This window comes from Equus quagga, chromosome 6 (assembly GCF_021613505.1).
Source record: "Equus quagga isolate Etosha38 chromosome 6, UCLA_HA_Equagga_1.0, whole genome shotgun sequence".
In the NCBI taxonomy this organism is placed as follows: Eukaryota; Metazoa; Chordata; class Mammalia; order Perissodactyla; family Equidae; genus Equus; species Equus quagga.
Genome location: NC_060272.1, coordinates 107,447,346 through 107,459,794, shown reverse-complemented (window position 1 = coordinate 107,459,794; position 12,449 = coordinate 107,447,346). Strand labels below are relative to the sequence as shown.

Genomic DNA, 12,449 nt, shown 5'->3' with positions numbered 1-12,449 from the left:
TCTTTCAAAAGTGATTTTACGTAAATAAACATATGCCTAAAATAGTCCCTTTCATCAACTAACAGATTATTTTAAATGACTCAACATCCATTTACAGATTTATTTCTTGTTCTCAGCCAAGATCCTTTCTACATTACATTGTTTCATAAGATAAAACAATAATTTTGATAAAAGAATAAACTAATTACTTACTAGAAAATGCATGGCCCATGCCAACTGTTTAGCTACTTCAAGTTTCCATAATATATTTATAGAATTTTTATTCTTTTTCAGATATGTATCTAGTGATCCAAATTTTACAAACTCCTGAACCAGAATATCTGCATTAAAATATAACAATAATAAGGTTCAAGTACAAATACAATACATAATTTTAAACTTTTATAAATACTTTCATAGTTATACGTAGGTATTATAGGTAGAGATTAAAATACATAAAATTCCCTAATTTTAAAAAACCTAACAGCTATATACATTGGGTTTTGGGGTTTTAGTTTATTCACAACAGCCAGAAGTAAGAGTCTAAACAATTATATATATAGAATATTATATATAATTATATATATAATAAATAATCGTTATATAGCATGTTATAACATTATTATATATTACATATATTGTATTATAAACACACACACACACTATATACTACTACTCCAGTACACCTTTATGTTTTAGTACTGAATTATGGTGGCTTTTTTGAAATAAATGAAAATTTCACACACAGTTAATTTCTCTTCCACAAAACTATTTAGATATTCAAAACTTGCTGAACTTCTTCCTCACACAAAACTAACAGCAATGACTATTCCATTGTAGGCATAAAAGAAAATTTGAGTTAGAACTCCATTCATCCTTTTAATTTATGCTACAAAAATGAGTGTTTTGCATTGCTTTAACTTAAAAACAATTTTTTAAAAACACTATTAAAATATATTTTGCCAGAGAAACAAGTGTTTGCTTCTAAAATCAGTCCTGACTGCCTTTAAGACACATAGAAAATTTCCCAACCCTGTTAGTATCGACCAAGTTCTTGAAAGTCAAGACTATTTCTACATAAAGGCACATTATATAATAGAGTAATTAACTGGGTTTAGGGTTTATTTATAGTCATTTAGTAATAATTTATAATGGAGTAAGCTCAGGTTCTCAATTTTAAATCTGAATTTATTGAAATTATTTTGTTTTTTCTAAAGGACAAATGGTAGGTTATATAAATGAGGGAAAAAAGGATTTTGGTGGGTTTTTTTGCTGGGAAAGATTCACCCTAAGCTAACAACTGCTGCCAATCTTTCTTTCTTTTTTCCCCCCTCCCCAAAGCCCCAGTGCATGGTTGTATATCCTAGTTCTAAGTCCTTCTAGTTCTTCTATGTGAGCTGCCACCACAGCATGGCAACTGACAGACGGGGGGGGGGGTGGTTCCGCAACAGGGAAATGAACCTGGGTCACCAAAGTGGTGAGAGTGTCAAACTTTAACCATTAGGCAATCAGGGCTGGCTTGGATTTTGTTTTTAAATTAAAAAATGGACCCACATCCGAAATGCAAATCAAAACTACACTAAGGTACACCTTACACCCATTAGAATGACAAAAATATCTAAAACTAACAGTAACAAATGTTGGAGAGGTTGTGGAGAAAAAGGAACCCTCATACACTGCTGGTGGGAATGCAAACTGGTGCAGTCACTATGGAAAACAGTATGGAGATTCCTCAAAAAATTAAAAATAGAACTACCATACGACCCAGCTATTCCACTACTGGGCATCTATCCAAAGAGCTTGAAGTCAGCAATTCCAAAAGTCCTGTGCACCCCAATGTTTATTGCAGCATTATTTACAATAGCCAAGACGTGGAAGCAACCTAAGTGCCCATCAACAGATGAATGGATAAAGAAGATGTGGTATATATATACAATGGAATACTACTCAGCTATGAAACAGAACAAAATCATTCCATTTGCAATAACATGGATAGACCTTGAGGGAATTATGTTAAGTGAAATAAGCCAGTTAGAGACGGATAATCTCTGTATGACTCCACTCATATGAGGAATCTAAAAATGTGGACAAAGAGAACAGATTAGTGGCTACCGGGGAAAGGTGGGGTGGGGGGTGGGCACAAAGGGTGAAGTGGTGCACCTACAACACAAGTGACAAACATTAATGTACAACTGAAATTTCACAAGATTGTAACCTATCATTAACTCAATAAAAAAAAAAATGGACCCATATCCAACATTATCCTGATACCAAAACCAGACAAGGACAGCACCAAAAGGAAAACTACAGGCCAATATCACTGATGCACACTGAAGCAAAAATCCTCAACAAAATATTAGCAAATTGAATACAATAATATTAAAAGGATGATACACATGATCAAGTGGGCTTTATTCCAGGATGCAAGGATGATTCAACATCCACAAATCAATCAATGCGCTACACCACTTTACAAAATGAAGAATTCACATGATCATCTCGATACAGAGAAAGCATTCGACAAGATACAGCATCCATTTATAATAAAAACTCTGAATGGGTACAGAAGGAAAAGACCTCAACATAATAAAGGCTGTATATGACAAAGCCACAGCTAACATCATACTCAATGGAGAGAAACCAAAAGCTTCCCTCTAAGCAGGAATAACACAAGGATGCCCACTTTCACCACTGTTATTTAACATAGTATTGGAAGTTCTAACCAGTGATCATGCAAAAAAAAAGAAGTAAAAGGGATCCAAACTGGCAAGGAACAAGAAAAACTATCACTATTTGCAGATGACATAATACTGTGTCTATAGAAAACCCTAAAGAATCCACCAAAAAGCTATTAGAAATAATAAACAAATACAGTAAAGTTGCAGGATACAAAATCAACATACAAAAATCAGTTGCATGTCTAGAGACAAACAATGAATAATCAAAAATACAATCCTATTTACAATGGCAACAAGAAGAATAAACTTAACCAAAGAGGTAAAAGACTTGTACATGAAAACCACAAAGCACTGTTAAAAGAAATCAAAGAAGACAGAAAGAAAAGGAAAGATATTCGGTACTCATGGATTGACAGAATTAACACAGTTAAAATGTTTATATTTCCTAAAGCAATCTACAGATTCAATGCAATCCCTATCAAAGGCCCAATGACATTTTTCACAGACATAGAACAAAGAATCCTAAAATTTATATGGAACAACAAAAAATCCTGAATAGCCAAAGGAATCCTCATGAAAAAGAACACAGCTGGAGGTATCACACTCCTGGATTTCAAAATATACTACAAAGCTATAGTAATCAAAACAGTGTGGGACTGGCACAAAAACACACACACAGATCAATGGAACAGAATCAAGAGCCCAGAAATAAACCTACACATCTGTGGACAGCTAATCTTTGACACAGGGACCAAGAACAAACAATGGAGAAATGAAAGTCTCTTCAATAACTAGTGCTGGGAAAACTGGACAGCCACATGCAAAAAAATGAAAGTAGATCATTATACTACACCATAAACAAAAATTAATTCAAAATTGATTAAAGACTTGAATGTAAGACCTGAAACCATAAAACTCCTAGAAAACAACATGGGCAATATGCTCTTTGACATCGGTCTTAGCAGTATCTTTTTGAATATCATGTCTTCCCAGGCAAGGGAAACAAAAGAAAAAGTAAACAAATGGGACATCAAACTAAAAACCTTCTGCTTAGCAAAGGAAAGCACCAACAAAGCAACTTAACAATTGGGAGAAGATATTTGTAAATCATATATTTGATAAGGGGTTAATATCCAAAATATATAAAGAACTCATACAACTCGACAACAAAAAACCAAACAACCCAATCAAAAAATGGGCTGAGCATCTGAATAGACATTTTCCCAAAGAAGATATACAGATGGCCAACAGGCACATGAAAAGATGTTCAACATCACTAATTATTAGGGAAATGCAAGTCAAAACCACAATGAGATATAACCTCCTGCCTGTCAGAATGCCTATTATTAAAAAGAAAAGAAATAACAATTGTTGGAGAGGATGTGGAGAAAAGGGAACCCTCATTCGCTGCTGGTGGGAATGTAAACTGGTGCAGCCACTATGGAGTACTGAGATTCAGTATGGAGATTCCTTAAAAAATTAAGAATAGAATATGATCCAGCTATTCCACTTCTGAGTATTTATCCAAAGAACACGAAAACATGAATGCAAAAAGATATATGCACTTCTATGCTCATTGCAGCATCATTCACAATAGCCAAAGTCTTGGACACAACCTAAGTGCCCATCAATGGATAAGGATGTGGTATATATACATACAATGGAATACTACTCAGCCACAAGAAAAGATGAAATCTTGCTATTTGCGACAACATGGATGGACCTTGAGGGCATCATGCTAAGTGAAAGAAGAGAGATGGAGAAAGCCAAATACCATAGGATTTCACTCATATGTGGAAGAAAACAACAAACACATAAATATAGAGAATAGATTGGTGGATACCAGAGGGGAAGAGGGGATGGCGAAGTGTGAAAGCGCTAAAAGGGCACACGTGTACGTGACGGGTGGTAATCAGATGTCAGGTGATGAACATGATGTAGTCCACACAGAAATGAAAATATATTGATGCACACTTGAAATTTATATAATGTTATAAAACAGTTACCTCAATAAAAGGGAAAGTTAAGATAAAGTAAAAATCACAAAAATTCAAGTAAAAATTTTAAGCATGGCATCATGATACATATTTTTAAAGAATCCGACAGACTTTCATATTGTAATCCATGTTAGTTCATGGCCCAGTAAACTGTTAAATATATATACTTCATACATGCCTATGCTACATGTATTTGCTTTAAACTGCATACTGTAGATCTAAACTCAAATTGTGATTCTGCTAGATCTAATATTAAAATTACTTAGTTTTCACTTGGTATATGACAACTGTTAGTGATAAAAGTTGCTTTTGAACCTTGCTGGGTAACTAGAACATATTTAACGAAAATTTTGCCTCCCATAATTAATTTGAGGAACAATTACATGCCAATCAAGAATTGACTGCAAGTACATTTACATCAGGGCAAGCGTCAAAAGAAAAAAGATCTATAAGTTACAATGAATAAGAACTTAAAAAATTTTACGTGGCATTTAAGACCATTATGTTTCAAGGATACCACTGTCATATGACCCATTATTTTATGTGTCATAAAAGAAAAAAAAAGCCAATTAAACTATGGCATGCCATTGATTATATCACACTTCCCAATTTCAGATACTTTTAAATGTGCAAAAAGTACATCACAGACTCAATGAAGTAAGTGAAAAAGCAAGTGCAAGAACCAGGACTATAACCTGTAAAACACTGTTTTCAAACTTTGTAAAGAAGTGTATTCTTTTTTTCCCCAAATGAAAAATTATAAGAAACATCAATAAATAAAAGAGATAAATATAAAACCACTCTAGTTGGGGGTGAGTGGGCAGAACTCTCCACTACTGCATTTACTTTTCCTCTCACTTCATCTACTCCGAGACATCCCCAGAGAACAGATTTCAAAACCATTGCCTTTGAAAAGACTATCAATTTTCAAAGATATGAAGAAATGTTATATAAGCATGGATATATATTTAATCCACATTACTAATAGAAAATGGGGAATTACATAAGTAATTTTCTGAATGTAAACTTTGTGAGTTTTTATGAACAGTCTAAATTATGCCACAGAATACAGCTAGCATCAACATCCAATCATTTCAGTCAGTTCCATTAAAAATTCACTCTATCATTTATATGCTTTGTCTTTATAATTCCAAATAAATTTGTACTGAAATGGCCAGTTATTCCACTGTTACGTTGAACCAGCCATACTCTGTATTGCTATGGTTAACAGAAAGGGTTAAAAGTCATTTACTTACTATATACTCTACTGTTTTGGTATTTTAACATAAGGCATATTAACTGTTTTCTGCATGTTAATTTCAGTCACTGGTTTCCTTTCTTAGAAGACAACTGAATAGTTCTACAACATTTTTGTTTTCAATAATATTTAACCCCTGTTAAATTACGGTTTACACTGATACCTAACTATGATTCTGGAATTGAATTTTCTATATAAAGAAAAATGGATGTTCTGAGAAAGGCATACCATTAACATAAGGAAGCCAGTGGTTTTACTTACTCTCCTCTCCACAGACACACACTCCATAATTTAAAACCAGATATTTGTGAGAAAGCTGGCTCATCATGCTTGCTGCTTCAAAGAAAGACTAAGGAAAAGAAAAACATACAAAAAATGCAAAATAATTAGTTTGTGTCTATATGTATTCACAGTTCAGAAAGATTCTCTCTGCCCTAAGAGAAATGCACTTTTTCATATCCTCAGCAGGACTACAGATAAAACTACAATGTGGTTTGTTCCCCTTATATGGACTTGCAACTGCCATCAACCTTGATGGTAGAGTTCATTCTGAGGAAACCCCTGAGTAAGCCTGGAATGAGGAGATAGCAATGACAGGGAGAGCAATATGATACAGGGCAACATGAATGATGCAAGATAAACAGGCTTAGACCTATAGTACCTAGAGTAGAGAAAAGAGGTACAAACAGAGGTAGACACCAGAGATAGTGATAAGGGACTGAAGTAAATAAATGGGAGCTTCAAATAACACTTCCTAAAGAATTAAGAACGATCTCTATGTGGGTAAAATATGACAAGTAGGTTCAGAAACTGGCATGGTATTAATGTCACTCTAACTCAAATGAACTTTTGACTAGAACTTCTGGGTGTGGTTCTTGAGGATCACAATCACCAACACTACAGTGTTCTGGATTAAAACAACTCTTCAGCTAGTATGTTTCACATTATCTCCCACTAACATCCTTTAAGACATTTTAAGTATCATAAATGTTTGTCATGTCATGTTTGGTGATGTCTTGCTACCCTAAGGACTCTGGCAACTGGCAGCTGGGTTTCTGCCAGCTAGCATATCTGTATGATGTCCAGAGGCATCGATATTTTACTGAGAGTGTTCTTAGTATGGTGCCTTTCAATTATTTTTTCCTTTTAAATAGATGAAATTGTGGAGGAAATCTGTGGAACCCATAAAGCTCTGAGGAGCCAAGTTTGAAAATCATTGCCTTAGTATATGTAGAGATGTAATAATACCCACAACACAATGCTAAAAGTAGTTAGTTTGGAAATAAGTTATTATAAAAAAATTTTATAATTTTCTATAGCCCAACCAGAATCCATCCTCAGAAAGATCCTTGATACATACACTTTTAAAAACTATAATTTTAAAAAGCTGAATGCTTGAATGTGTTGTGTGCATATGAGTGTATGTGTTTAAATACCATAAACTACATGAACCACACAAAACATACACACCTCTGAGTAGTTTCTATGTGATTTATCCAGAACTTTCAAAAGAACTTCTGTTTCATGCAGTTGACCATAGTCTCCTACTTCTCTTCTTACACCTTTAAAAATTTTTGTAAAAGTGCCTTGGCCAAGGCTTTCATTCTTTAAAAGAAAAGGAAGGAAAAGAGTAAAGATGGAAAAAAATGAGACAATTAGGAAATAAGTCCAATGACAAAGAGTCAAAAAAAATTCATGCGCAAATATTTCCCCAAAAACTGAACCCAGATTTGAGACTCCAAATTAATTATATTCTGCTTCCTTACACAGTGATAAAAGACAGAAAACAGGATTAATGAATAAAGTGTATTTTGCTTCCACCTTGTTCTTAACCCCCCTGAATTAGCTATAATTATCACTTTTTTATAGTGTCAATGTTTATCTACACATATTTACATTGAATCTTTTTCTTTGTTTGCCTTTCCTAATAGTGCAGCAGAAAGGCAAAAAGTATGGTTTGCGGTGGCAGAATGTCTGACTTGTTCCTTATTACCACTCACGAGTTGTGTTACCTTGCACAGGCTATTTAATCTCTCTGGGATGCAGCTGTCTTGGTTTCTTCAACTGAAGAATGGGGACAATATTTTTCCATAGGATTGTTATTAACAACAAGTGAATAAACACATGAAAGCACTTAGTACAGTCCATGACACTTACTAAATGCTCAATTACTATTACTAGTATTACTAGTATTTCTCGCATATCCTTACAGAATAATTGTTGAAAGCCTGCAGTCTGAAGCAGGGCTGCCTACGTTCAAATTGAAGCTCTACTATTATTACTTTTGTAATGTTAGGTTACTTGGTGACTCTTTGCTTCCTGCTATTTATATGAGGATTCATGTCTTTAAAATTCTAGATAATTCTATCTATTGTCTCTTTATAGAACTCAGACATCAGTTGGTCTTTCTCATTCTACTCTCCAAGTCCCTTATTCTCTGTCATAATTTCCATTTCTTTCTCCCTATTTGTGGCATCTGAGTAATTTTCAGGTCTATCGTCCAATTCACTAATTCTCTCTTTGAGTAATCTGCTTTCTAATCTGTCCATTTTGTTTTAATGTCAATGAGTGTATTTTTTCATTTCTATACTTTTTCCCCAAAATCTCTTTGGTCTTGTTTGATAATGTCTTGGGGCTTTCCCCCCCATATTTTCAACTCCTCTTATATCTTTAAACATGTTCTTTATAATCTGTATCTGAAACGTCTGTTATATGAAGTTCTTGGAGTTCTAATTTTGATTTGTGTTAGTCTGCTGACTCCTGCTTAATCCTGGATTATTTTCCTGTATGTTTTAAAATTTTTGACTAAAAGCTCATGTTTGGAGTCGTTTTATCCATGGGAATCCTGGGTTTTATCTTAAGAACATTAAGAGAATGTTCTTCCAAAGAGACTTTGTATTTGTTTCTGCCAAGAACCACAGGGTAATACTAGGGAAATACCACTTTTTATTTTAATTTAATTTACTGGCTTAGGTCTTCTCTGACCATGCAGGTGGTATAAAGAAATCCAAACTCAGAAGATTATGATTACAAATTCTCAGGAGAGAGGTTTTTTCCCCCAACTAAGAGCCCAACTAAAACAGAGAACACTCCTTTTCTTCTCCCTTGCTAGCAGGTAAATTTTTCACAATCTATATATTGTTTTACTGAGGATGTATTTGCTTGAGGGTCCCAGCTTTATTCAGAGATGGTCTCACTTTTAATTCCTCATCTTGCATACGCCTTAAGACTTTATACCCTTCTTTGTATTGTTTTTAGATCTTAATCCTCTTCACTAGTGAGACTAATGCTGACCCCCAAAACATCATCCTGCAGCCAAAATATTAGCTCTTACATACTACTATGTTTTCAGTTTCTTCTTTATTTTTAACCCCTTGAAGTTCCCTTACTTCCTTGAGAATTAAGATACAGATCTTTTGTAGAGAAGATTTTTAATTTTTAATGCAAGATTTATGAAGAGATACTGTTAAATTCCTGAAAAGAGAATACAATTCCATTCTTAAAGTAATCAATTTTGCTAATTTCTAACTCTGGTTCTGTACATTTTCACAAGAAATAAAAATATTTAAAAACTGCAATAAAATTTTTATAATATAGGCTACAATAACATAGTTCCAAATGTCACATGAAAGTAATGTGGGATAGAAAATGAACAAAACAGTTCTTTAAAAGGACCAAAAAAAAGACAATAATCAGCATCTAATGACTTACAAATATCAAATCTTCATTTCTGATTTTGTGAAACACCATTTGGTTCACATTATTATGCCTCTGTAATGTTGGTGAGGTCGGTACCTCAGAAACACCATTGGTTCTGAAGACTAGAAGGTTTGATTTATCTTTAAAAAAAAAAAAAGAAACAATGAAAAAATATATATAACCAAAATATACGGAGGATAGAAATTGCTCAAAGGAGTAAAATGTGTTCTATATTTAAGAAATGCTTAACAACTTATATTCATTTTTTTCCATAGAAAAGTTTTTTAGGAGTTTATTCATTGAACTTTGATGTACTCTAACCAGTTATTTCATACATTCAAAATTATGATCACTTCCTTAACTAATATAATTTTTCAGGAATTTTAATAATGATTTTTAATAATCCTGTTAGGGGCTTTCCAACCTTACCATCTTTATTTTAAAGGCAAAGAAATTAAAATTCTAAAAGAGTATGAAAGTTTTTACTTAGAACAACATATGAGAATTTAGCAGTGAGGTCTTTCAGTTTAATAAATGACTGATTTATACAAGGCAATTATTATTTTTTAAATGCCATTTATTTATTTTTTGCTGAAGAAGATTCACCCTGAGCTAACATAGGTTGCCATTCTTCCTCTTTTTGCTTGAGGAAGATTTGCCTTGACCTAACATCTGTGCCAATCTTCCTCTGTTTTGTGTGTGGGTCACCACCACAGCATGGCTGCCGATGAGTGGTATAGGACCATGCCTGGGAACCAAACCCAGGCTGCTGCAGTGGAGCATGCCAAATTTAACCCCTAGGCTACAGGGCTGGCCCCTAAATGCCATTTTAGAATTATGAAACTTCAAGTCACTTCGAAACAACCCAAACCAGACTGAACAATCCTATCTGAAGAATGAGACAAAATTAATTTGTTTTTAGAGTTGCCTCTTTCAGATTTTTTTTGAAATCAATATACCAAAGATATCTCCCACCATATACACAATCCACGACCAGTATTTTAAAAATAACTAGAAAATTATTTTACCTTTTGGCTTTGGGGGACAGCATTTAGTAAACTGGAAAATTATACTGTCTGAGCGAACAGTTTCCATCTGATAGCAATTCAAAAGATCTTTAAGACTACTGAAGTTCTTCTTAGTCCCACTTAGGTTGTATTCTCCATTCTCATTTTTTGTAATCAAACAGTGCTTATGTTCAATGACATTTTCTCGCTATGTAAGTTTAATTATAAAAGAGGGAGGGAAAAATCACAGTGGACATCATAGTGATTATTGTGACAAAAAGGATATCACAAAAACAACCAACAGAACATTAAGACATTTGAACCATGAATCCTAAGGCAGTACTGGTATAGGGTATAGGGTGACAGAGGTGCTTGGTTCCTCAAAAAGGCATCGGATTGAAATTGCATAGACTACAGAAATTACTTGAGTTGATTTTATTAAAAAGAAAGAAAGCCACAATAATTAACAACAATAATAATACCATCCTTAACAGTTTTCCATCATTTACAAGATAGAGTCTAAAACTAATTTAGCATATAAGGCCTTCCATGAGCTGGCTTCTGCCGCCATCTCCAATCTCAACTCCTGCCACTCCCAACATACATCCTATGTTCTGGCTCTATTAAGTGACTTAAAAATTTCAAGCAAGTGCCATGCTGTTTCATGTTTTGATAACTTGTACATGCTATCTCTCTACCTATGAATGCACATCCTCTCCTTCTGAGCAGTGGACTTTCATTCATTTCCTAAAACTCAGTTAACATACTGCTTTCTCTGTGAGGTCCTCCTTAACAACTCTCACCCTATTCCGAGAGCAAAGGTAATTACATATTCCATTGTGCCACTGTTGTATTTGTATAATTATCTCTAATATGGCAATTTTAATATTTTTCAGTTTTTCAATGTTTATGTGCTGTACTATGAACTTGTTCATTCATCTATTTTTTGAGCTGCTTATAAACTTATTCAACCTACTTAGAACCATTCATATAAAATCAACTAAATATCTCAAGTCCTTCCTACTCCAAAAGATCTTTCTAACAATTATAACCCCTTCTGTTATTGTCTATATTTGCCTATACTGGATAATTACTATGCTCAATTTAGTATTTTTGGAGGTATACTTTGTATTATTATACTTTAGTATTATAATATTTAGCATTATTTTTGTTTTTCCAAAAGATAAATTTATTGAAGCAGAGGTACATCACACATGCCCAAACATTACGTAACCCTATTAGGTGGGGCAAATACAGTAACCATAAAAAAATACACATTTTGATTTGACAATTAAATATAATGGACTGTCATATATTATAGTAAGAAGACACTGAAATTAGGAGAGATTATCAGTATTTTATAATGCTACATCCATGGAGGAACCTACTTTCTGTATTTATGGACAGTTAATCCATTCTACATACTCTAAATATAAGATTGTTGCACTGCATAAAAATTAAAATAATCGAATAAGAAAATCCTTTTTCTACTTTTAACAAGTAAGATAAGTCTTGGAAGCTGCTATAGAGGTTCTCAACATTATCATGAAACTGCCTTATAAGTGATATATCTTTTTAGATAATTTTGGATATTAAACAATCTTAGACAAGATCCAAAATGATCTGTATTAACATGAGGTTTCATTGTAGTTTTACACTTAAAACATACATTATAGATCTTTTCTTTTTTTTTTGGGTGAGGTAGATTTGCCCTGAGCTAACATCCATTGCTAATCCTCCTTTTTATTTCTTTTGATTAAGGAAGATTAGCCCCGAGCTAAGATCTGTGCTAATCTTTCTCCATTTTTTGTATGGGGGATGTCTCATGCGT

The 12,449-nt window shown here is 33.6% G+C and overlaps 1 protein-coding gene across 3 annotated transcripts in view; it reads right to left on the bottom strand.

Annotated features, from left to right (window-relative positions):
* JAK2 (Janus kinase 2) overlaps positions 1–12,449 on the bottom strand; it is a 140,172-nt gene that overhangs the window by 36,210 nt on the left and 91,513 nt on the right. For all 3 annotated transcript variants that reach the window (XM_046664544.1, XM_046664545.1, XM_046664547.1), the window contains 5 exons: positions 10,640–10,826; positions 9,624–9,751; positions 7,383–7,517; positions 6,174–6,261; positions 193–320 (listed from right to left, as the gene is read on the bottom strand). In XM_046664544.1, coding sequence (XP_046520500.1) covers positions 193–320; positions 6,174–6,261; positions 7,383–7,517; positions 9,624–9,751; positions 10,640–10,826 — 666 coding nt within the window. The remainder of the gene's footprint in view (positions 1–192; positions 321–6,173; positions 6,262–7,382; positions 7,518–9,623; positions 9,752–10,639; positions 10,827–12,449) is intronic.